Source organism: Hypanus sabinus, chromosome 7 (genome assembly GCF_030144855.1).
Source record: "Hypanus sabinus isolate sHypSab1 chromosome 7, sHypSab1.hap1, whole genome shotgun sequence".
NCBI classification, from domain to species: Eukaryota; Metazoa; Chordata; class Chondrichthyes; order Myliobatiformes; family Dasyatidae; genus Hypanus; species Hypanus sabinus.
In genome coordinates, this window is record NC_082712.1 from 76,828,252 (window position 1) to 76,855,957 (window position 27,706).

At 40.8% G+C, this 27,706-nt stretch overlaps 1 protein-coding gene across 1 annotated transcript in view; it reads right to left on the reverse strand.

Moving 5' to 3' along the window:
* Positions 1-13,898: 13,898 nt before the first annotated feature.
* ift74 (intraflagellar transport 74) overlaps positions 13,899-27,706 on the reverse strand; it is a 202,998-nt gene continuing 189,190 nt past the window's right edge. The window contains exons 18-19 of the mRNA XM_059974915.1: positions 16,378-16,438; positions 13,899-14,464 (exon numbers count right to left, since the gene is read on the reverse strand). Coding sequence (XP_059830898.1) covers positions 14,343-14,464; positions 16,378-16,438 — 183 coding nt within the window. The 3' untranslated portion in view covers positions 13,899-14,342. The remainder of the gene's footprint in view (positions 14,465-16,377; positions 16,439-27,706) is intronic.

Genomic DNA, 27,706 nt, shown 5'->3' on the forward strand with positions numbered 1-27,706 from the left:
GGCAGCACCCAGGATAAGAATACAGTCAACAATTCGGGCTGAAATCCTTTGGTGGGACTCACTAGTTAGTCTGAATTCAGTGGTTGGGAAGAAATTGGGGTCCATTATTTAGGATGAGGTTTTGGGGTAGAAGGCACATGATAAAATATGCCAAAGTCAGCATGGTTTCCTTGAGAGGAAATCTTACCTGATAATTCTCTTGGAATTACTTGAGGATAGACAAGCAAGATAGACAAAGGAAACTCAATGGAAACTCATATTCTGTGGGAGGCAACTTTGACAAAGAGCAACACATAGGCTGCTTAACAAGGTAACAGCCCATGGTACTAAAATAAAGATACTAACATGGTTAGAAGATCAACTGCCAAGAATAGGAATAAGCGGTTTTTTTTGGGATGGCTTTTTTCTGGGTGTCTGCAGGGTCAGTCTCGCGGTAGATAGATGGAGGGGCAGGTAGTGTTGAGAAAACAAGGAGTCTACATAAAGACAGACAGATTGAGAGAATGGGCAAAGAAGTGGCAGAATGAATATCTTGTTGGGAAGTGTACGCTCATGCATTTTGGTAAAAGGAATAAAGGTGTGGACTATTTTCTAAACGGGGGGAAAATTCAAAGGTACAAATGGACTTAGAGAATCCTGCACAAGGACTCCTAAGTTTTAATTTGCAAGGTGAGTCAGTGGTAAGGAAAGCAAATGCAATGTTATCATCCATTTCAAGGGGACCAGAATATAAAAGCAAGGATGTAATGCTGAGACTTTATAAGCACTTGGAGTATATTTTGTAGTTTTGGGCTCTTAATTTAAGAAAAGAGAGAGGTCAAGAGGTAGAGAAGGTTCTTGAGAATGGTTCTGGGAATGAAATGGTTAATGTATATGGAACTTTTGATGGCTTTGGGCTTTTGGAGTTTAGAAGAATGAGGTTAGACCTCATTGAAACCTATCAAATACTGAAAGGCCTAGATGGAGTGGATGTGGAAAGGAAAAAGGTAGCTCTGGTCCATAGGTTAAGATTCTAAATTGGAGATAGGCCAGGTTTGATGGTATCAGAAAGGATCTGGCTGTTACATGAGCTTGGTGGTGGATAAACCCAAGTGCAGAACACAGGCACAGAGGCAGAGTTGGGAGGCGTTCTTGACGTAGTTGAGCGTGGAATCAGTACCACATGGGGATGGTCGGAGCAGGAGCTACATTTGAACTGGCTGGGGAAGGGAGGCTGGCTCAGACTGATAAGGTGGACTGTGGGCTTCTCCGAGGAGCAGAGCGACTGGTTCTTTCTCTCAGCCACTCTTGAAGTCAATTATCTAATCTAGTGCCTAACGAGATCAGAGAGTCCAGACAGTCCATGTCGTATCTTGCTGCCAGTTCATCCTTTATCTTGTCCGAGAGGCCCTGTCGGAACACCTCCTGCAGGGCCTCGTCATTCCACTCTGAGTCTGTGTTCAGAACTTGCTGCGCTTCACAAACCCTGACAAAGAGTCAGTGTTTAGTGGTGTCCTTACCGCGAATGGGTTGTTCAAAGACCTTCCTCATTTCAGCAACAAAGGAGGGTAAGGACGAACAAACCTCTGGTCAGTTATCCCATATCACGGTTGCCCAAGCCAAGGTATACACTCGTAACAGCCCCATGATGTACTCAATCTTGGATATATCTGAAGTGTAGGTATGTGGCTGTAGCTCAAAGACCAGAGAGCATTGAAACAGGAAGACCCGACATTTCCCTAGTCCCCAGCGTAGGGTTTGGGCTCGGGGACATAATGCTCTCGAGGGGACTGTGTTGCTGATCCCAGGGGCAACGCCATCCTGAGCAGTAGGTTTTTGGGTAGTACTTGGAGGGACGGAGAAAGTGGAGCAGAAACTTTGTCCGCCTGCTCACTGACCTTTCGTACATTCACAGACGGAGTCCAAAGGTTTTCTGTGACCTCCCTAAGGAGTTGGTTGTGGGCACCCAGTAGGTAGCTCTGACTGGCGAGGGCCTGTTTTACGGGATCCGTGTCCGCTGGATTCAATATGGCCAGTTCGTTCTGTTACACCAGTGAGGCGGTGGACGAATCCAAGTGCAGAACATGGGCACGGAGGCAGAGTCAGGAGGCATTATTGACATAGCGAGCATGGAATCGGTATTCAGGAGTGATGCTAGGCTTAGAATTGGCAGTCCTAAGAACCATGAAATGAGGTTACTCACACCGGAGTCAACCAACGAACTGGCAGCTCCTTGTTGTGATCACAGGGTCTTTATCCTGCATTTTCTGATGGAAAGAAGCTGTGTGTAGTTAGTGGAACCTGGGAACGATTGGAAACTAAACGAGGGGATTGAGGCCCAATTCCTGAGGTAAATAGCCAGGTGGGAAATTGCCAGAAGGAACCATAACACTGGTAAGTGTGGATTGGGATGAGCTGTTTTGTGGCAAAGCTGTTCTTGATAAGAGGGAGGCCTTCAGAAGTGAAATATCGAGAGTACAATGCTTGTATGTGTCTGTCAGAATAAAAGGTAAAGATAACAGATTTAGGGAACTTAGGGTTTCAAGATATATTGAGGTCCTGGTTAAAAACAAAGAGGTGTGTTGCTGGCATAGGCAGGCAGAAAATATGGAGTATAAAGAATGCAAGAGCACAATTAAGAAAGAAAATAGGAGTAAGAGAAGACATGGCGAAAGAGAATCCTAAGGCATTCTATAGATGTGTTAAGAGCAAAAGGATTGCAAAGGAGACAAAATAAGGAAGATTAGACTGGTGTTCCCTTGGACCCTATGCAAGGCAAGTACAAAAATTGCTGGGGCACAGCAGAGATATTTAAATCATCCTTAGTGACAGGTGAGGTACCAGATGAAGGATAGCGTGTTCTTCAGCTGCTTAAGAAAGGCTCTAAAAATAAACCAAAAAATTATAGGCCAGTGAGACTGACATCAGTAGCGGGAAAGTTATTGAAAGATATTCTAAGGGATTGGATATATGAGTATTTGAATAGACAGGGACTGATTAGGGACAGTCAGCATGGCTTCATGCATGGTAGATTGTGTCAAACCAATCTTATAGAGTTTCCCAAGGAAGCTGATAAAGGCAAGGCAGTGGATGTTGTTTATATGTATTTTATTTAAGGCATTTGACAAAGTCCTGTGTGTATGGGGGAGGGTGGTTCCTCAAGAAAGTTCAGTTGCTTGGCAGTCAAGATGAGGTAGTATATTGGATTAGATGTTGGTTTTGTGGGAAAAAACAGACAGTGGTAGTAGAGGGTTGCTCCTGTGACTAGTGGTGCGTGCCACAGGGATTGGTGTTGGGTCCATTGCTGTTTTTCACCTATATGAATGATCTTTGATTAGCTGGATCAGAAAATTTGTGGATGACACAAAAATTGGGGGTGTAGTGGACAGCAAGGAAGACTACCAGAACTTTCAGCAGGATCTGCACCAGTTGGAAAAATGGGCTGAAAATGGCAGATGGCATTTAATGCAGACAAGTGTGAAGTGTTGCACTTTGGTAGGGCCAACCAGGGTAGGTGTTACACAGTGAATGACAGGGCACTGAAGAGTGCTGTAGAGCAAGGGGATCTAGGAGTTCAGGTCCATAATTCATTGCAAGTGTTGGCAGAGGTAGATGGGGCCATAAAGAGAGCTTTTGGTACATTGACCTTCATAAATCAAAGTATTGAGTTCTGGAGAAGGGATGTTGTATTGAAGTTGTAATTGACATTGGTGAGGCCTTCTTTGGAGTATTATGTGAAGGTTTGGTCACCTACCTACAGGAAAGATGTAAATAAGGTGTAAAAAAAAGGGTATGGTGAAATTTACAAGGATCTTGCTGGGACTGGAGGATCTGAATTATAAGGGAAAATCTGTATATAAATGTGTAACATTTGTATACAGATTTAGCAGGGTCAAGTTTGTCAATGTACAGCACTATGCAAGTGTACTGTTGTGCTTAGATCCATCAGTGCATCACACTAGGTAAAGAACTGGTGTGGGATGCCAGTATAACACCGGGGTACATTACCAGTGGGGATAGGTTTGACATGGATTAAGACTGTGTGTTGCACTATCAGGGAATGGGCTGTCATTGCATAAAACTGTGGGAGAGCAGTCAGACACAGGTCTATCGATGGTTTAATTCAGGAATACAATAATGGCGACAGGTCAATCAATATATAACTCAGGTACAATAGTGGTGCGGAAGGTCTGTCCACATAAAATACTAGACTAGACGAGGATACTGTTGGGAATTATCTGCTATCATTTAACACTGAAATGTACTAAGTGTGGGGAATTAAGTGTCAATATCTAACACTGGGATCCATTCTAGCTGGGAACACTCTGACTGAAGTATGACATTAAGATACAGAACTTGTGAGGACAGGACAGCAAGCACACACAAAATGCTGGTGGAATGCAGCAGGCCAAGCAGCATTTATAGCAAGAAGTACAGTTGACATCTCGGGCCAAGACCCTTTGTCAGGACTAACTGAAAGAAACAATAGGAAGAGAGTTGAAAGTAGAGGGGGAGGTGGAAATCTGAAATGATAGAAGAAGGCAGGAGGGGGTGGGGTGAAGCTAAGAGCTGGAAAGATGATTGGCAAAAGGGATACAGAGCTGGAGAAGGGAAAGGATCATGGGATGGGAGGCCTAGGGAGAAAGAAAGGGGGAGGGGAGCACCAGAGGGAGATGGAGAAAGGCAAACAGTGATGGGCAGAGAGGGAAAAAAAAGGAGTAGGGAAATAAATAAATCAGGGATGGGGTAAGAAGGGGAGGAGGGGCATTAATGGAAGTTAGAGAGATCAATGTTCATGCCATCAGGTTGGAGGCTACCCAGACAGAGAGACATACTTTATTGATCCCGAAGGAAATTGGGTTTCGTTACAGCCACACCAACCAATAATAGTGAAGAAATATAGCAATATAAAACCATAAATAATTAAATAATAAGTTAATCATACCAAGTGGAAATAAGTACAGGACCAGCCTATTGGCTCAGGGTGTCTGACACTCTGAGGGAGGAGTTGTAAAGTTTGATGGCCACAGGTAGGAATGACTTCCTATGACGCTCAGTGTTACATATCAGTGGAATGAGTCTCTGGCTGAATGTACTCCTGTGCCTAACCAGTACATTTTGGAGTGGATGGGAATCATTGTCCAAGATGGCATGCAACTTCAACAGCATCCTCTTTTCAGACACCACCGTCAGAAAGTCCAGTTCCACCCCCACATCACTGGAATAGATGGAATATAAGGTGTTGTTCCTCCAACCTGAGTGTGGCTTCATCTTGACAGTAGAGGAAGCCATGGATAGGAATAGGACGTGGGATTAAAATGTGTGGCCATTGGGAGATCCTGCTTTTTCTGGCGGACAGAGCGTAGGTGTTCAGCAAAATGGTCTCCCAGTCTGTGTCGGGACAGGACAGGTCTGTCACAGTGTGACATTAGGATTGAATTCAGACAGAGATGCAAGAAGCTGCAGCTGCTGGAATCTGAGTAACCATCAGTGTGGAATACAGATCTGTATCATGGGGTGGGCGGGGGGGGGGGGGAATGTCACTTGATCACATTATTGGTGGGACAATCTGTCACTCTATACAGTACTTGGTGGGGGCAAGTCTGTCTTGGTTTAGCATCAGGGCACAGTACCAGTGGGGGATGGACTTAATATTGTAGTATAGTACTGGAGGGAATTATCTGTTATTGCATTATATTTGGGTATATAACTGATGGGTAAGTATCTGTTATGGCCTAACAATATAGCACATTGCTCATTGTGATAGATCTATCATGATATAGCATTGTGGAAGCATGTCTAACGCTGAATCATAATGGAGTACATTACTTAGGGGACAGATCTATATAGCACTGGGTTACACTGATGGTGGAATAGATGGTGTAAGTATGCAGGGGGATGCGTTTTCCAATGTGTAACACTGGTGTGCAGGATTGTGGTTGTATGATATTAAAGTATGTATACTATATACAACTCTGAGATTCATCTCCTTACAGACGGCCACAAAACAAAGAAACCCAATAGGACCCATTAACAAAAAAGACCTTCAGACACCCTATATGTGCAGAAAAAATATAGGCGTGCAAATAACATTCAGAACTGAAGTTCGTGAAAGTGAGTTCACAGCCATGAAGCCAGTCATCACTGCAGCAAGTCCAGGAGCCTGTTATTTGCAGGCCACATCATTAGCCAGTCCCGGGCCCCACAGCCTTGTCTCTGCCCCACATCTCCTCGCTTCATCTTGGTTCTGCTGCATTGAATTGCCTCCACGTTCACTCTAGCAATGATTCATTCTCTGTTCTCAGGCCCAGGCCCAGGCCCCGACACCTTAATTCGACCTGTAGCTGCCATGCTACAATCATCCTGCACCTTTGAGACTTCAGTTTGCACCATAAAAATTTCCGGATCATACAGGTGGTTCAAAAGCTCAGCTGTGAAAGGGAAATTACAGGCTATTGATTGCAATGATTGAATCTGAGAAAAAGTGTGCTTAATACAGTAATTTACAATTTTGTTTGTTCTGTTTGCTATCAGAAAGTTGTCGCTGTGCTTCACCAGCAGCATCTTAAACCAGCACTGTATCACACTTGTATAAAGTACTGGGGTATGATACTGGCAACAGATCGGACTCTCCATGGTTTGCATGCAAATGTAGTATTGGTGGGATAGATCTGTTACTGTGTCGCACTGAAGTACAGTAATCTGAGATGGGATATGCATAAACACAACGAAAAATTGTAGGTCTGTCACTGTATCAATGCTTGAGTACAGTACCAGCAGATAGGCCCGTAGCTGTTTAACATTACGCACGTTCTTTTATGGTTTAACTCAGGCAGAGTAAGAGATCTACAACAGTATATTGCAGGATTATCAGCCACTGGGTACTGTACTATTGGGGAAGTTCTTTCAGTCAAATGTTTAAAGGTTCAAAGGTTCATTTCTTTATGAAAATATGTATGCTGAATACAACTCTGACCTTTTCTCTTCTCCAAATAGCCATAAAATACAAAAACCCACAGAAGTAGTTGAAAGAAAGATATCTACCAACCCCCACCCTTACCCTCTAGTTGTAATTGGTTCTAACATTGGGATACAGTGATCTTGGGCAAGGATTGTCTGCTTATAACACTGGGATCTAGTACTAACCATAGAACAGGTCCTTCTGCCCAAGGTGTTACGCCGAACTAATAAAGTTATGCCTAACTAATTAATCCCTTCCACTGACACATGATCCATATCCCTCCCATCTCTGCATATTTATGTGTCTATCTGAAAACATCTGAACATTGAATATATGCTAGCAGCCAGTATTGTTAGGCAATCTGCCTCAGACTGGGCATCACCGTGCGTGATTGTTCCAAAACTGGATGGTAGCATGACTACAGGAAAATAAATGCCATCACGAAGACCGATGCTTATCCTATCCCGAGAGTAGATGATTGCATTGATAGAGTGAAGTTTGTTGTTTGATGCAGCAGAACCTGAAGCACAACTCAACCTATCACCAGAAGCAAGGCAACAGGAGGAAGAGATTTATTCATCCCTTCAGGCCAAGACAGAGGGTTTGGCTCTTAGCTAAGGATTACCTTTGCAAGTCAAGTCCAGAAAATTGGTTCCGAGATTTGCTAGGTCATTTCAGATAATCAGACGGGTCAACCTTGTCACATACCAGCTAGTTTGACCACGAGTAAGTCTCATTTTTCACATCTCCCAGTTGAAACCAGTCATAACCTCTCCTCTTCCTGCCCCACCCATCTTGCACTGTAGGTGGCAGTCCTGCTTATACGGTCAGGAGGCTGCATGACTCTCGACATCATTGTCACAGCCTCCACTATCTGATTGACTGGGTGGTATATGGTCCAGAGAAGCGTACCAGAGTGCTGGCAAGACTTGTAGTAGAGCTGGACCTGATCCAGACTTTCCACTGCTACCATCCCAATTGTCCTGGGCTGCCAGGAGCTGGCCATAGAGGGGGCACTGTCACACTTCAAACCGGCCATCAGGAGAGATGACAAGGTCAGCTCCTTCCTGCTCACCCAACTATTAGTCTAATTATTTGTTCATTGTTATCACTGCCTTGATTGGAAGCCTATATAAGTTCCTTGTCTCGTTTCTTTGCTTAGTCTTGGAATCATCTTTTGAAAGTGAAATCTTGCCTTTGTTTGTAGGAATCTCTAATTTCTGAAATCCTAGTTAATGATTTTTGGATTTTGACTTTGTGAGTTTATAGGATCCTCTAGATCTATAGATTCTATAGATCTTGCCTACTTAGGAATCCAGTAAAGCTTTGTTGGATTTTGTTCTCTAATCTTGTGTGACTTTTTTTCTGCAATTGGGCTCACCAGTATTCAGTATGAGGGAAGCTAAAACTGAAGAAGTTACCTAGTCAGCTGTGACACTGAATGCTCTCCAATGTCAGCACATCCTTCCTTAGATAAGGGGCCAAGAACTGCTCACAATACTCCAAGTGAGGCCTCACCAGTGCCTTATGAAACCTCAGTATTACATCCTTGCTTTTATATTCTAGTCCCCTTGCCTACCACACTACCAGCTCAAGCTATATATTAACCTTTAGAGAATCCTGCATGAGTACTCCCAAGTCCCTTTGTACCTCAGATTTTTGTATTTTCTCTCCACTTAGAAAATATTCCACCCTTTTATTTCTTCTACCAAAGTACGTGACCATACACTTCCCAACACTGTATTCCATCTGCTACTTCTTTGTCCATTCTCCTAAGTCCTTCTGTGGCCTCTCTACTTCCTAAAAAACTACCTATCCCTCCATCTATCTTTGTATTGTCCGCAAACCTGGCCACAAAGCCATCAATTCTGTCATCCAAATAATTGACATATAATGTAAAAAGAAATGGACCCAACACCAATAGTCACTGGCAGCCAACAAGGAAGGCTCCCCCCCCCCACACTTTGCCTCCTGCCAATCAACCAATGCTCTATCTTCCCTATAACACCATTCACTCTTAACTTGTTAAGCAGCCTCATGTGTGGCACCTTGTCAAAAGCTTCTGAAAATCCAAGCATACAACATCCACTGATTCTCCTTTGTCTATCCTGCTTTTTATTTCTTCAAATAATTCCAACAGATTTGTTAAGCAAGGTTTTCCCTTGAGGAAACCATGCTGACTATGGCCTATTTTATCATGTGCCTCCTTGTACCCCAAAACCTCATCCTTAACAATTGACACTGACATCTTCCCAACCACTAAGGCCAGACTAACTGGCTTATAATTTTTCTTCTGCCTCTCTCCCTTCTTGAAGAGCGGAATGACATTTGCAATTTTCCAGTCATCCAGAACCCATGACAGAATCTAGTGATTCTTGAAAGGTTGTTACTGATGCTTCCACAATCTCTTTAGCCACCTCTTTCAGAACCTCGGGGTGTATGCAATCTTGTCAGGTGTCTTATCTACCTTCAGACCTTTCAGTTTTCCAAGAACCTTTTCCTGAGTAATGGCAACTTCACATACTTCTGCCACCTGTCTCTCTTGAACTTCCAAGACACTTGCTAGTGTCTTGCACAGTGAAGAGTGATGAAGAATACTTACTCAATTTGTTTGCCATTTCCTATCCCCCATTACTATCTCTCCACATCATTTCCAGTGGTCTGATATCTATTCTTGCCTTTCTTTTACACTATATGTATCTGAAGAACCTTTTTGATTCCATTAATATTATTGGCTAACTTACCTTCTTCATATTTCATCTTTTCCTTCTTCATGAATTTTTAAGTTGTCTTCTGTTGGTTTTAAAAAACTTCTCAATCCTTTAACTTCCCACTAATTTTTGCTCTATTATATGCCCTCCCTTTGGCTTTTATGTTGGGTTTGGTTCTCTTGTTTGTCATCTTGCTTTTAGAATACTTCTTTGGAATGTATATATCCTGAGCCTTCCGAACTGCTCCCAGCCACTGTTGCGCTGGCTTCATCCCCATTAGTGTTCCTTTCCAAATAATTTTGGCCAGCTCCTCTCATTCCTCCGGAATTCCCTTAACTAAATTAGTATAGATGATACTAATACATCTGACTTTAGCTTCTCCTTCTCAAATTGCATAATAAATTCTAACACATTATGATCACTGGCTCCTAAGGGTTCCTTTACTTTAAGCTTTCTAATCAATTCTGATTCATTGGACAATACTCAGTCCACAGTAACTAATTCCCTACTGGGCTCAACCTCAAGCTGCTCTAAAAAGCCATCTCATAGGCATTCTCCCCCTCTTGGGATCCAGCACCAACATGAATTCCCCAATCTACCTGCATATTGAAATGCCCATGATTATCATAACATTGCCCTTTTGACATGCATTTTCTATCTCCTATTGTAATTTATTGACCACATCTTTACTGTTTGGGTCTACTTCCATCAGGGTTTTTTTTTACCTTTGCAGTTCCATCCAATCTTATGTCACCTCTTTCTGATGATCTGATTTCATTTTTTTACCAACAAACCATGCCTTCCCAATGTGTATCCTGGGATGTTAAGCTCCCAGCTTTCATCTTCTTCAGTGATTCCCACAATGTCATACATGCAAATCTGCAACTGTGTTGCAAATTCATTTGTATACTGCATCCATTGAATATAACCCTTCCAATCCTTATTAACCCTTTTTGATTTTGTCTGCCTTTTACATTGCAACTCCTCCTGTTGACAGCAATTTTGCCCTATCATTAGCCTCTCCTTGCTAACAGTCTTACTACACACAGTCTCTGTTTGTAAACTAACTACCCCCTCCTCAGCCCTATCAGTATAGTTCCCACCCCACTGCCAAATTATAAACTCTCCCAATCAGCTCTAGCAAACCTGCCTGGAAGCCTATTGGTACCCCTCAAGTTCAAGTGTAACCTGTCCTTTTTGTATAGGTCGTACTTTCCCCAAAAGGGATCCATAAATATGAAACCATGCCCCCATGCCAGTTCCTCAGTCATGCAGTCATCATAGAATACAAGTGTCAAGAAGGCATGTAGCAGCTATATATAGAACCATAGAACATTACAGCACAGAAACAGGCCTTTTGTCCCTTCTTGGCTGTGCCAAACCATTTTTCTGCCTAGTCCCACTGACCTACACCTAGACCACATCCCTCCATACACCTCTCATCCATGTACCTGTCCAAGTTTTCCTTAAATGTTAAAAGTGAGCTCACATTTTACCACTTCATCTGGCAGCTCATTCCACACTCCCACCAGTCTGTGTGAAGAAGCTCCCCCTAATGTTCCCTTTAAACTTCTTCCTCTTCACCCTTAACCCATGTCCTCTGGTTTCTTTCTCCCATAGCCTCAGTGGAAAAAGCCTGCTTGCATTCACTCTATCTATACCCATCATAATTTTATATACCTCTATCATTCTTCTACGCTCCAGGGAATAAAGTCCTAACCTATTCAACCTTTCTCTGTAACTCAGTTTCTCAAGTCCTGGCAACATCCGTGTAAACCTTCTCTGCACACTTTCAACCTTATTAATATCCTTCCTGTAATTCAGTGACAAAACTGCACACAATACTCCAAATTTGGCCTCACCAATGCCTTATACAATATCACGATAACATTCCAACTCTTACACTCAATACTTGGATTTATAAAATGTACCAAAAGCTCTCTTTACTACCTATCTACCTGTGATGCCACCTTTAGGGAATTTTGTACCTGTATTCCTCGATCCCTCTGTTCTACTGCACTCCTCAGTGCCTTGTTTGTTTGACCTTGGTTTTTCCTTCCAAAGTGTAATACCTCACACTTGTCTGTATTAAACTCCATCTGCCATTTTTCAGCCCATTTTTCCATCTGGTCCAAATATATATCTTTGGTTAGGCTGCATTTGTGGTACTGTGTATAGTTCTGGTTGCCCTATTACAGGAGGGATGTAGAGACTTCGGAGAGGTGCAGAAGAGGTTCATCAGGATGCTGCCTGTATTTAAGAATATTAGCTATAAGGAGTATTTGGATTGTTTTCTCTCAAGCTTTGGATGCTAAGGCAACAGCTGTGGGAGGGTTTATGAAATTAACGAAGGCACAGGCAGGGTGGATAGTCAGAATTTTTTTCTCAGATCAAATACTTGAGGGTATAACTTTAAGAAGGGACAAGTTTAAAGTCCTGACAAAGGGTCCTGGCCAGAAACGTCAACTGTACTTCTTCCTATAGATGCTGCCTGGCCTGTTGTATTCCACGAGCATTTTGTGTGTGTTGCTTGAATTTCCAGCATCTGCAGATTTCTTCATGTGTACAAGTTTAAAGGAGATGTGTGGGTAAATAGTTTTGTACAAACAGTGGTAGGTGCATGGAGTGCGATGCCAGTGGTGCTAATGGAAACAGGCACAATAGTGGCATTAATAAAAGGGACTGTTTATTCATTACCATAGACGCTGCCTAACCTGCTGAGTTCGTCCAGCATTTTATGTATGTTTCTTTGGATTTCCAGACTTTCTCGTGTCTGTGCCAGTGGTTTTTTGCTACCACTTACCACCTCTTGAGATGAGTAAGCTATTAGGTAAAAATATAATTCTGTTCCTGATTAACTCACTTAGAACTCACATTTATTAGAGCTCAAACCAGAGAAAATCTGCAGATGCTGGAAATCCAACAGACGCAAAATACTGGAGGAACTCAGCACCAGGCAGCAAATATGGAAAAGAGTAAACAGTCGATGTTTCAGGCCGAGACCGTTCAGCAGGACTCAAGAGGGCCACACAGAGGGGGAGCAGTGAGAGAGGGTTTCACTAAACTTCCGTTGAAGGGAAAATTTAAACTTCTTCAGGGTAGGCATCGCTGGAAGAGACTTTGCAGTGTGGTAATCCAATCACAAACTGGAGAAAATCTGCAGATGCTGGAATTCCAAGCAATACACATAAAATGCTGGAGGAACTCAGCACCAGACAGTCTATCTAAAAGAGTACAGTTTACATTTTGGGCTAAGACCCTTCGGTAGGACTGGCGAAGGTCAGAAGGAGTCCTGCCAAGGGGTCTCAGTCCAAAACATCGACAGTTTACACTTTTACATAGATGCTGCCTGGCCTGCTGAGTTCTGCTAGCATTTTGTGCGTGTTGCTTATTACAACCCAGTCTTCCTGACTTCTCTGTTGGTGAATTAGTAATTTTTGAATCATTTTCCATTGAACTCTTGAAGCTCCTAAGGGAGACTAAAGATTCAAGACATAACAGCAAAGGTAAGGAATTTTTAAATAATTGCTATGGCACTGCCAAAAGAAAATTATCATGGGTGACTGCTATATGTCAGAGGGGGCACCTAATCATAACATCAGGCAGCGGTGAAGTTACTAATTCATGCTGGCCTTCACCAAGCTTCAGCAACTCCCTATCTGTAACTACCAATTATAAAATGGATGGAGTCACCTTCTGTTTCTTGCCTTCAAGTTCTGTACTTTGCTCCTATGAGAAGGAGAAGAATCTGGTGTTGAAAAGATTAATGGGCTGGAAGTGCCTTTGTTAAGGGTAAGCATGAAGGAATGGTAAAATATTGCATAAGGAGGACAGAGACTACTGGTTGTGGCTGGACAAATGGGACTGAGGAAGATGACCTGTAAGATCAGATTTCCAAAGAAATAAAGTTCTGGAACAGACTGGAAAAAAAAGTAGCTAGAAACACTCACTTTTTCGAGGTTTCAATGATCATTTTGACTTCACTCCACTTGTCCTTTTGCTCTACATGGAAAGCTAACTTACATGATTGGAGGCTTTACCTGGTAGAATTGAATTTGATTTATGAACTTCATCAGGAATCCCAGAAGCACAGTGGCTTAGATTAAAACCCCTTGCACACTTCAAGTTTACAGATACAATCAGAACTCCTCAGTTCCAAGCTCCTTACCTTGCAATGAAGTCCACAGGTTGAAAAGAGGCAGAATAGATTATCCAAAGGATGTTGAATTCACAAATCTTAATTTTTGTTTGATATACTTGTATTTAAAGTATCCCATTACAGAATTAAATAGTTAAAAAGTTAATGTGAGCTAAAATACAAACATTTCACAACTTTCTCAATGAAAAAGCAATATTCAAGAGTGTTCCAATCTCCTCTCACATCCCAAAGACTAAGTTATTTGGCTATTGTAAACTACTGCTCATGTTGTTTAATGAGAAAAATAATGAAATTGAAGTTGACAGGCACGTGAGAGAATGCAAGTTGCAAAGGTAAAGGGAAATAAGCATGTTCTATTTTCTAACAATAAACAGATATTCACAATAAATTGTATGTAGATACACTTGAAAATAAAAAAAATGCGTGAGAAAAGTTCAGTAGTGAGCCTATCTGCACATGAATATTTCACAGCAAAAGCAATAAATCAATTAAAACTATTTTCTTTTACATCCTTCCAGATCAACCAGGAAGTTTAGGTCAGTTTTTTAGCATTCTGAAGGGCTTCTTGAAGTATTTTGTTGAACTCAGTAAGTTGTTTGGTAACATCCTTCATAATAGGTTGGTAATTACTCTCCATTCCCTTTGTAGCAATAACTGTTGAATACAGTTAAGAAAAACCAGCAGACTAAATTCAAAAATATTGTTTTGGAGGTCAAAATAGATTAAATCTCAAGAACTATAAATGAAAGGAAGCAATGAAAACTTTGTCTGAGTGTGATGTAAACACTGGAAAAACCTGCAATGCTATGAAATAGCCAAGTGAAAAACAAAACTTCTAAAGATCAATCCGGCAAATTTTATGCTGATTGGCAAAGCTTGACAGTCACTTGCTTAATCAGAGTGTTTCTTCCCATTTGCGCCCAGTCTTTCTCTAACAGACTTGTTCTCAGCTGATTAATGTGGTGAAGCACAAATGGCTGTTTGTATGCACAATGGCTATGCTTAGAAATAGCTTGCATATCAACTAAAGTTCAAAAGCATCCAAGAGCCATTGCTAAATCTCATAAACAAATTAAACTCCGGCATATTTAAACTAAATGAATAAACATTCGAAGTTTTGTGTGCAGTTCTGGTCACTGCATGAAGCAGTGTTTTAAAAGAGGGTGCATAAGATATTTACCAGGATGTTACCTGGATTAGAGAGCATTAGCTATGAAGAAATATTGGACAAACTTGGATTGTTTTCTGCAGAGGCTGAGGGGCGATCTAATAAAAGTTTATAAAATCATGAGAGGCATACATAGTCTTTTTTCCCAAGTGCAAGTATCAAACATTAGAGGGCATAGGTTTAAGGTTGGGGGGGGGGGGGGGGAGTTTAAAGGAAGTTTTAATGTATGCAGAGAGTTGTCAGCAGCTGGAACATGCAGCCCAGGGAAGTAATGGAAATAAAAACAATAGCAATGTTTAAGAGGCACTTAGGTAGGCAGATAAACAGGCAGTGAATGGATGGAAGGTGATAACATACAGGCAGTTCTGCAGTTTAAATTGCTATCACAGTTGGCACAGACTCTGTGGGACAAAGGGTCTCTATTCTGCACTGTTCTTTCCTGTACTCTGGACTACACTTTTGATGTCAGTTTCTATCTGAAATGCTGGTGTGGATGTGAGATGCTTTCATGACCCGTATATAATTGTACAATTACTTGAACAGTCATTACATTTTCCATTACGTCCATTGTAATTGCACTTTTTGGCTAGAGTCAATCCGTTCTGGAGCTGAAGTCTATCGTACTTCAGATGTAGTGCTGTCTGGTCCTGGAGATTTTTCCTATTTGGCCACCTAGGGTGAAATTTATTTGGTTGGATTCTGCAATGAAGGGAATCTCAGGAGGCAGCTAACATGAATTTTTCAGTAAATTTTTGTCGGGCTTCAGTTGCTTGTTGGTGAGGCAGCAGAAAATTTAAAAAGAGCGAGGCCTTTCAGGACATTTTTGCAAGCTTCTATCAAATGATCTTTTAGGCAAATGGCAAAGCCAATAAAAAGTTTGGTTTAATTGGTGCAGCCATTGTGTGAGAGTGGGTAGGCTTTGTCTCAAGAGGTTTAAGCGAGAAGAGGCAAAAGCTTTCGGTAAGTTTCTGGTAAATTAGTTTCAAAAGCAGCTTGGATTCTACTCACTAACTAACAAATGCTTGGAGCAATCAATGCATTGGTGACATGCTACCTATATAATCATGACATAAGGGAATAAGATTCAGAAAAAAACAAATCTGTTAGAAAGATGGCAGATTTGGCTCAGTTGGTTGGCATACTGACCTGTTTCGATAGGCCATGAGTTATTTAATCCAAATGGCCATTTCAAACTGGTACTGAGGAAGTACCGCCATTTTCATATTAAATTAAGGCTCTATCAGCCAAATCAGATGTAAAAGATGCTTTCTTCATGATGGTCTGGACAAAATAGTAGTTCAAACTTTTACAGTAGAAACATTTCACTAATTTTATAAGACATATTGTTTAAATGCTTCTGTAAATTAAATATAGGATTGATGAAAATTGTTAAGGATACATTCTTTCATAACAAAGTTGTTCTGCTCATGGTGTTGCCATTTACGTTCCAGATTCATCAGCTGAAAAAAATAATAATTTTAATAAGTAAATATTGAGAATAACCACAGAGGCTCCAACAGTTGTTTAAAAAAAACTTTCAACATTTGAAACATTTCTGAAGAAGGGTCTTGGCCCATAACATCGACTGTTTGTTCATTTCTAAGAATACTGCCTGACCAGTAACAGAAATTTTGTGTTTTGCTTTCAGCATTTAAATTGGAATCTAACAGATCTTAATTGATATCATTTTATATTGTGTTAACTCGACTATTCCTGCATAAAAGTGTAAATACATTCTTCAGAAATTCAGTTTGTCGCACTTCTATAACTGATCCATTGCAAAGGTGCTCATACATGCACGTGGGTCTTGTTCCAGAATATGGAACAGGACAGCACAATAAAGACCCTTCAACCAACAATGTTGCACTGACCTATAACCTACTCTAAGATCAATCTAACCCTTCCCTCCCATATAGCCCACCATTATTCTTTTATCCATGTGGTAATCTAACAGTCTTCTAAAAGTCCCTAATGTATCTGACTCTATCACTATCTGGAGGTCAGGGACCAGTGATTTTCCACAGGGATCAGTTCTGCAACCCCTGCTCGTTATGGTAGAAGTGTTCAATACATTTACCACTTTCTGTATAAAAAGGATAACCCCTGACATCCCCCTTGTACTTTCTTCTAATCACCTTAACATTATGCCCCTTCGTATTAGCCATTTTTACCCTGGGGGAAAAATCCACTCGATTGATACCTCTTATCATCTTGCACAGCACTATTAAGTCACCTCTCATTCTTCTTTGCTCTACAGAGAAAAGCACTAGCTCACTTAACCTATCCTCATAAGACACACTCTCTAATTCAGGCAGCCTCCTGGTACATCTCTGCACCTGCTCTAAAGTTTCTACATCCTACCTATAAGGAGGAGTTCAGAACTGAACACAATACACTAAATATGGTCTAACCTGAGCTTTAAAGAGCTGCAACATTAACTTGCAGCTCTTGGACTTAATCTCCCAACAAATGAAGGTCAACACACCATATGGCGTCTTAACCACCCCATCAACTAGTGTGTCAACTTTGAGGTTGTATGGATGTGGACCCCAGATCCCTCTGTTACTTATACTGTTACAGATACTGCCCTTAACCCTGTATTCTGCTTTGAAGTTCAAACTTCTAAGGTGTATTTCTTTGCACTTTTCCAGACTGAATTCTATCTGTCACTTCTCAGCCCAGCTCTACATCCTGTCAATGTCCCGTTGTAGTCAATTTCTGAATTTAAAAATGGCATTTCTTTATTCAACATTTAGAACTGTTTGATGACAGGGGCCATGCTTTTCACTTTGTGCACAAATAATAAAGTATGATTGTGGAAAAGTGCAAGTTTTCAGAGTCCAGTTAATCAGCAACAATACGACAGTCTTCTACATTATTCACAACACCTTCAACCTTTGTATTATCTGCAAACTTGCTCACCCACCCTTCCACTTCCTCATTGAAGACATTTATAAAAATCACGAAGTGCAGGGGTTACAGAACAGATTCCTGTGGAAAACCGCTGGTTGCTGACCTCCAGGCAGAACTATAGCTTCATCTATTACCACCTTCTGCTTTTTCTGGGCAAGCCAATTCTGAATACTCATAACCAAGTTTCCCTGGACCCATTGCCCCTTGACTTTCTGAATGAGCCTAAGTGGAGATCCACATCAAACGCCTTACTAAAATCTATACACAGTGCTGTATGCCACCAGACAGACACTGAAGCTAGTGGATATAGAAGCCTTTATTCAGCAAAGTGAGTAGCAGTTATCATATTCAAGACACTCTTGGAAGAAGATACCTACCTGAAACAATATTTATATCCTAAAGACATTTTTATATGCTAAAGATAATAACAGCAGGACAATTCTATAGTTACAATGTATCTATAATTCTTCCTTTAAAATGCATATGATTTTCAAATACTTCCATTTTCCAACCAAACACCCAATATGAATGTTAATTCACACTGACCCTGGGCCGCATTCATGTATATGCAGACATCTGCTGTCAAATGGAGTATTTCTTTGCTTGCAAGCAACTTCAAAGTGCAGCTCCAGAAAGTGCAATGTTCACAGCTGCATCTTCAACTCAATCCACAATCCATGTTCAGGTCTGAAGACTGGCTGCATTGAAATTAGTATTTGCTATATACTATAACTCCAGAATACACCCTAGCATACTACTCTACCTGCATGAATTTGTTTTGTCACTTCCTCAAAGAATTCAATCAGGCCTGCAAGACATGTCTTACCCCTCACAAAGCCATGCTGACGACCCCTAGGATTATGCTTCTCCAAATGCCTGTAAATTCTGTCTCTAAGAATCCTCTCCAATTGTTTGCCCACCACTGACATAAGATTCACTGGTCTCTAATTCCCAGGGTTATCCTCTATTTCTTTTCCTGAACAAAGGAATAAAATTTACCACCCTCCAGTCTTCTGGTACTACTCCTATGACTAATGAGGACACAAAGATCATTGCCAAAGAACACAGCAATCTCTTTCTTCACTTCCTGTAATAAACTTGGGTATATATCCTGTTTGGCCTTGGGGGCTTATCTACACTAATGTTTTCCAAAAGTTCCAGTACATCCTCTTTCTTAACATTGATATGTTTCAGCATATCAACCAGTTTACATTGTCCTCCTATTTGTCAAGGTTCCCGTCAATGGTGAATACAGACGCAAAACGTTCATAAAGGACTTCCCTTACTCCTTCCATCTTGAGGTACATGTTTCCTCTTCATTCCTTGATCTGTTCACTCTAATCATCCTCCTGGGTTTTACTTAATTCTACTTGTCAAGGCCTTCTCAAGTCTCCTTCCAGCTCTCCTCAGCTCCTTCTTGGCTATCTTGTAACTCTAGAGCCCTCTCTGTACCTTGCTTCCTAAACCTTAAGTATATCTTTTTCTTCTAGATGACTGGATGTTCCCCACATTCTTTTTAATAAGAATTGTTTCCCATGACCATTTAAAATTGCATAGAATAGTACAGCAGTGGGCAGGCCATGTTGGCCCATGATGATGTGCTAATTTTAATGCCAATATATATTCAAATTTCAAAGTTCAAAGTAAATTTATTGTCAAAGTACATATATGTCACCATATACTACTTTGAGATTCATTGTCATTCACAGGAAAAAAGAAATGTAATAGAATCAATACAAAACATAAACAAAGACTGACAAACAACAAATGGGCAAATGAAGACAAACTCTGCAAATAATAACTAAATAATACGTATGTAAAAATAAATACTGAGAACATGAATTGTAGAGTCCTTGAAAGTGCTGAGAACATGAATTGTAGAGTCCTTGAAAGTGATTCCATAAGTTGTGAAATCAGTTCAGAGTTGAGGTGAGTGAAGTTATCCACACTGGTTCAAGGAGTCTGATATTTTGTAGGGTACTAACTGTTCCTGAATCTGCTGGTGTGGGACATGAAGCTCCTGTACCTCCTTCCTGATGGTAGTAGTGAGAAGAAAGCTTTGCCTAGCTGGTGGGGGTCCCGGTTGATGGATGTTTCTTTCTTATGGCAGCACTACCTGTGAATGTGCTCAATAGTGGTGAGGACTTTTCCTGTGAAGGACTATGCTGTATCCAATACTTTGCTGTAGATTTTTCCATTCATGGGCATTGGTGCTTCCATACCAGTCCATGATGCAACCAGTCAGTATGTTCTCCACTGTATATTGATAGAAGTTTGTCAAAGTTTTAGATGACATGCTGAATCTATGCAAATTTCTAAGAAAGTAGAGACAAGGCTATGCCTTCTTTGCAATGGCAACTATGTGCTAGTCTCATGACAAATCCTCTGAAATGATAATACCAAGAAATTTCAAATTTCTGACCCTCTCCACCTTCTGATGAGAATTGGCTCATGGACCTCAGGTTTCCTTCTCCTGTAGTCAATAATCAGTTTTTTGGTTTTGCTGACGTTGAATGAGAGATTATTGTGGCACATTCATACAGATTGCTAATCTAACTTCTATATGCCAATTTAAGACCACTAAATCTAAGCACCATTGTGAGTTTATCATTAAGCAAACACCATCATCTCTATCCTTTCCTGATTCCATCATTTGATCTGGTGGAATGAGGACACCTCAGGTTACAGCGCCGTATCTAACTAAAAAGCTTTTGGAAGCTATTGGAGAAGATACCTGAGGGTATGATTTAAGTGCATTTGGAAGGGCATGCTTGCTAAGAGACTGTCACTATTTCTTTGTGTGGGGCTGATAGTATAAACTTGATTTTTTTGGGGGAGGTGACAAAAGTGCTTGATAAGTGTAACATAGGGATATTGCCTCCAAGGACTTTGGTAAGGTATTTGATAAGATCCCTCACTGTAGGTTAATTCAGAAGATGAAGATGCAGGGGACCCAAGATAAATTGCAAGTTTGGATTCGGAACTAGCTTGCATATTGAAGGCAGGAAAATAGGATGAAAGGCTATTATTCTGGCTGGAGTTCTGTGACTTATGGGGTTGCATGAGTATCATCGTTGGAACTGCATATCTGCAAGTATGCAGATGACTCCAAGATCAGTAGAGTTGTAGACAGTGTAATGGACTATCAAAGAATACAGCAGGATATAGATCAATTACAAATATGGGGAAGGAAGTGGCAGGTAGAATTTAATACGGGCAAGCATGAGATGTTGCACTATAGCAGGTTAAATGAAAGGAAGAAATACACTGTTCATGGTAGACCCCCTATAGCATTGAGGTAGACAAGGAACTTGTGGTCCAAGTCAATAGTTCACTGAAGTAGCTGCGCAAGTGGATGAGGCAGTATATGGAATTTTGTCTTAGTTGGAAGGAGTGTTGAATGTAAGAGTAAGTACGTCATGCTTGAGCTACATAAAACTTCAGACAGACTACACTTGGAGTACTGTGTGCAGTTCTGGTCAGTCCATTATAAGAGGTATGTGGAGGCTAAGAAAAGGGGGCCCAATATATTTACTAAGATGCTGCCTGGATTGCAGGGTATGAACTATAAGGAAAAATTGGACAAGCTTGGTTTGTTCTACCTAGAGCAATGGAAGCTGAGAGAAATATCTAACACTTTTTAAAATGATGAGAAAGATAGTGTTATGAGCCCTGCAGGCCTATGCACCAGATTTAGTTCATTGTTGGCTTAACTATGGTTGTTAAGCCCTTGTGATTTCCATTTAATCATGGCATGTTTATTTTGATTGATACGACCTCCCACATCTTGCAAGATGAGCATTCCACTGACCTGACTGCCATTTTGTCTACAAAGTGAAAGGTCATGGATTAATAGGAAAATAAAAACTTTACCTGCTCCTTACCTATGTTTCGTCACTGAAACTTATTGAGCCAGAGCCAAAGCCAAAGCCACAGAAGTCCCACTCCTAGGTTGCCCCCTCTCACACTGGCTGCTTTAAAATGGCTACTCCACTTGATCATACCTTCCATTTATTGGCAAAGTGCAATACATTGAGCCAATCAGAAGCACAGCGTGCACCAATGGCTTCTTTATCCTACTCTCTGTCCTGCTCAGTTTCTCCTCCTGATATTCATACATACTGGCAATCATTTCTTATTTTAAAATAACTTATTAGTATTTTGTGTGAAGTTATGGCTGCCATATTATGGAAAGGATCTGATTAAACTAGACAGGGTGCAAAAAAGATTCATGAAGACCTTGCCTTGACTGGAAATTTGGGCTATAAGGAGAAACTGAAGAGGCTGAAATTATTTCCCAGAAGCAAAAGAGTCTGAGAGTTGACCTTATAAAGTCATGAGGTGCAGAGATAAGGTGGAATATCACTGTCATTTACAGTATCCTAGGTAATGGAGTCTAGAACTACAGTAGACTACAGTACAGTACAGAACTACAGTAGAAAGGGGAATGTTTTAAAGGGGATCTAAGTGGAATGCTTTTCCACATAAAGGGTAGATGTATGGGAAGCACTGTCAGAGGAAGTGGCATATGTGGGTACAAGAATGGAGTTATACAGCTCTTCAGCTGAATTTTGCACACTGACCAAGTTGTTTATTTGTTCTAGTTCCCCACATTTAGCCTAAATTCCTCAAAATCCTTTCTATGTATGTACCTGTCTAAATGTCTTTTCAAAATTGTAATTACAGTATATTCACCTCTACCAGGTCATTCTACATATTCACCACTCTCTCAGATCCCTTCAAGTTAAACATATGCACTCATCTCCCTTACCCAGGGAAAAGTACTGTGATCATTCACCTTATCTATGCCTTCAGGAGTTTATAAATCTTTGTAAGGTCACCCTTCAGCCTCCTATGAGCCAGGGGGATAAAAATCATAGCCTATCCAGACTCTCATTATAGCTCAGGCCCTGCAGACCAAACAACATCCTTGTGAATCTTTTCAGTGTCTTTTCCAGCTTAATGGGAAAGCTGGATCTTTCCTATACCCAGGTGACCAGAAGTGTACACAGTATTCAAAAGTACATTCTCACATTTCATACAACTGTAAAATGTCCCAACTCTTGTTCTCTTTGTGGACTTTAGGAAAGTTAAGCCAGGCACAGACTAGTCCTTATTAAAGGGGCTGTGGTGGAAAGGGTTAGCAACTTCAAGTTCAAACCCAATCAAATCAAGTTTAGCTATCATTCAACCACGCATGTATACAGCCAAACAAAACTGTTCCTTTGGAGCCAAGGTGCAAAACATACACAGCACATTCAAAATAGTGAGCAAAAAAACATAGTCATGCAAAAAACACATAGATAGCCCAAGACCCTGAGCAACATGTCCTGCAATTTGATGGTACAGTTCCCAGCATTGTAATCCAGCCTGTCATTCCACCGATTGAACACTGGAGGGCAGGACTCACAGGAGAGGCCAGCCCCCAACTGAGTACGGACAAAACGATGCACCGCCTCTGGAGTTTCTCCTCTCCTGTACTGCAGCAGCAGGCAATTCTTAGCTTGAGGCCTAGTTCTCACTACAACTGAGACTATTCCCTACCATCTGTTGTGCCATTAAACAAGGGAAACAGGTCTGCGGCATCTTACGTTATCAATGTCCAACAGGGTTTTGCAATTGCAAGAGAAACATCCAAGACAATCACCCGTGCTTACACTGCATGTGGCTATTTCGCACCAACTCCGATGCCTTCAAGTAGCAGGCAGCTCCTCCTCCTCCTCTGACACACTGACCAGCTATTCCGATCAACAAGCAGCTCACTGATGTACCTGCAGTTCTTGGAGTCCAGTGTTGTCTCGCAATCATAAAGAACACATTTAACAAAGAGAAAACCACCTTTAGTTGACCTCCAAGAGGCCACTGCATCAAAATGTGCTGCCACCTTATTGGAAGTTCCTGGATGCCAACATCTTGGAGACTCTATCCTGCGCCTAACATATAACTGCAACCACGAAGAAGTCATATCAGCTTCTCTAGCTGCTACAAAAGCCTTTTTCCTCACCCTGTCTAGCTGTGGTCTCCACTTTCAGGAAACTATGTACCTGTACCCCTAGGTTTCTCTGCTTTACAACCCTTTCCATGGCCCTAGTATTTACTGTGTAAGTTTAACCCAGATTCAACTTAGCAAATAACAGCACCTTATACTGTCTAAAAAATTCTGTGTGCCATTCTCTGACCATTTTCCAGGTAGTTTGAGATACCCTTGAGACTTTGGATAATCTTCTTCATGATATTAAAAATTCTGATGCTGTCTGCAAACTTACCCATCCATATTAGCAATAATATCATTCAAATTGTTCATAAAGGTAACAAACAAATGTGGCAAAGGGCTTTATTATTTATTTATTTAAAGATACAATGCGGAACAGGCTCTTCTGGCCCAATGAGTCGCACCGCCCAGCATAGAGTAATAGAATCACAGAAAAGTACAACACAGGAACATTCAAGTCTGTACTGAGCCATTTAAGCTGCCTCCTCCCATCCAGGTGTCTATCCCAACTTCTCCTAAACGTTGAAATCGAGCTCGTATGCACACTTTCTCACCCTCTGACTTAAAGTTTTCCCTCATGTTCCCCTTAAACTTTCACCTTTCACCCTTAACCTATGCCTTTTAGTTATAGTTCCACCAACCTCAAGGTAAATGTAAGCAGACTTTTTCCACTATCTACATCCCTCATAATTCTGTACGCCTCTATCAAATCTCTCGATCTTCCACGTTTGAAGATTCAATCTTCCCATATAATTCAGGTCCTACAGACCTGGCAACAACCTTGTAAATTTTCTCTGTACTCTTCCAACCTTATTTTCATCTTTCCTCTAGGTAAGTGAACAAAACTGCACACAATACTCAAGACTAGGCTTCAGCAATATCTTAAACAACCTCAACATGACATCCCACCTGGAGGCCAATGTGCCAAAAGCTTTCTTTACAACATTATCAACCTGTGATGCCAACTTTCAATGAATTATGGACCTGTATTCCCAGATCCCTTTGTTCTACCACACTCCTCATTACCCTACCATTCACTGTACAGGGTAGGTTGCTCTTGCCAAAGTGCAACACCTTGCACCTTGCATTAAACTCCATCTGCCACTTTTCAGTCCATTCCTCCAGCTAGTCCAGATCCTGCTGCAAGACATGGTAGTCTTCCTCACTGTCTACTACACCACCAATCTTGGTGTCATCTGCAAATTTGCTGATCTAGTTAACCACATTATCATCCAGATCGTTGATATAGAAACAAACAATAAAGGACCCAGCACCGATCCCTGCAGCACACCACTAGTCACAGGCCTCCAGTCAGAGAGTCAACCCTCTACTACCACTTTCTAACTTCTCCCACAAAGCAATTGTCTAATCTAATTTACTACTTCATCTTGAATGCTGAGTGACTGAATCTTCTTGACCGACTTCACATGTGGGACAATGTCAAATGCTTTGCTAAAGTCCATGTAGACAACATTCACTGCCTTGATTTCATCAACTTTCCTCGTAACTCCCTAAAACTCTATAAGATTGGATAGACATGACCTACTACACACAGAGCCATGCTGACTATCCCTAATCAGTACATGTCTATCCAAATACTCATATACCTGGTCCTTTAGAATACCTTCCAATAACTTTCCCACTACTGGTGTCTAGCTCACCAGCCTAAAATTCGTTGGTTTATTTTTTGAGCCTTTCTTAAACAGCGGAAAAACATTGGCTATCCTCCAATCCACAGGCACCTTACCTGTCACTAAAGGTTGATCTAAATATCTCTGCTAGGGCTTGACAATTTCTGCACTTGACTCCTGCAGGGTCAGAGGGAACACCTTGTCAGGTCCTAAGGACTTATCAACCCTAAATTGTCTCAAAACTTCCAGCACCTCCTCCTCTGTAATCTGTATAAAGTCCATGAAGTTGATGCCATCTTGCCTTACTTCTATAGACTCTGTGTCTGTGTCCCGAGTAAGTACAGATGCAAACAGTGCATGTAAGATCTCTCCCATCTCTTTTGGCTTCACACATGGATTAACATTTTGATATCCAGAGGACCAATTTTGCCCTTGGCAATCCTTTTGCTTTTAGCTATAGAATCCCTTAGGTTCCCGTGTTTGCTAAGGCAACCTCATGCCTTCTGTTAACTTCCTGATTTCTTTCTCAAGTGTTTTCTTGTAGTTCCTATACTCCATAAGTACCTTATTTGTTCCTACCTGTCTATACCTGCAATACACCTCTCCTTTCTTCTCTGCAAATCTAACCCTATCATGCATAATCCTAACTTATGAACAGTTCATAGCCGCAGTGATGAAGACTTTATAGTTTCAAAAATGTCCATTAGACCATAGGACTGTGACATAGGAGCAGAATTTGGCTTATCGAGTCTGCTCTGCGAGTTAATCATGGCTGATCCCTCTCAACCCCACTCTAACACTCTCCACTTACATAATGGCCACTTCCAAAAAGGCCACTCCTCTTAAAACTAGCTTCTTCTTACTGGCCTTTGCCAACTGTCCAAAAGGCCCAACTCACTTCTTAAATCTCGCACTGGCTTTCCAAAATATGCAAGTGTTCATGAAAATGAAGTCCGTTGAAAAGTCCTGAAAGATTCTGCTCACTTCTAAAATCTTGGGCTTCATCACTAAAACAGGTGAGATGTCATTTCATTTCATTTCATTTCATTTTTCAATCTTTTTATTGATTGTCAAATAAAGAATATACAAATTGGAGGAGTTTAGCAAGTAGATAATATAAAAGACATATAAACAGCAATAATAAAAACAGAAAGTAGATAATATCAAAATCAAATAGGTAAAATATTTTGCTGTTATATATAAAATGGTCAAAAAAACTACAACTCCTCATAGCAATCATAAAAAAAATTGGAAATTTTATTGATAAAGAAAAAAAAAACCCACTAACTAAACTGAAACAGAGAGGAAGAAAAAAAGAAAGAAAAAGAAAGATTGGGCAGTCCAATTGAGGATAAAATTAGAAAAAATGAGAGGGAAAAAAACACATCCTTCCAGTCATCTCCGAACCTTCACGGATCAGGATTTTCCCCAAAGAGAATAAAGAAAAGTAAATAAATAAAAATAAATTAAATCATGCGAAAATATTGAATAAAGGGTCGCCAGACTTGTTCAAAATTAAAGGATGTATCAAATGTCTGGCTTCTAATTTTCTCCAAGCTTAGACATGACATAATGGAGGAGAGCCAATAGAGAACAGTAGGTGGGTTAGATTCTTTCCAGTGTAGCAAAATAGGTCTCCTAGCCAGTAAAGTTGAAAAAGCTATCACATGTTGGGTGGAAGCAGACACTTTGCTTGCTTCCTCTGGAATAATCCCAAAAATTGCTGTAAGTGGTTTAGGTTGAACATCCATATCTATAACTTTAGATAATATTCCAAACACATCCCTCCAAAAATTATTTAAACTTACACATGACCAAAACACATGAGTTACAGTAGCCACTTCTGCATTACATCTGTCACAAATAGGGCTTATATTAGGAAAAATATGTACCAATTTATCTTTGGACATATGGGCCCTGTGTACTGTAATTATTCTGATTATTATGATCAAATACCTTTTAATATTGCCAAAAACTATTTCACTTACCTTGGTATCAAAATTACAAAAAATTTTAAAGACTTATATAGGTATAATTTCTTCCCTTTAGTTGAATATACTCAACAGGCGCTTTCTAAATGGTCACCTATGTCGATGTCATTGATAGGTCGAATAAATGCTATAAAAATGGTTATTCTACCAAAATTTTTATATATATTTCAAGCAGTTCCCTCTTTTGTTCCAAAAACATTT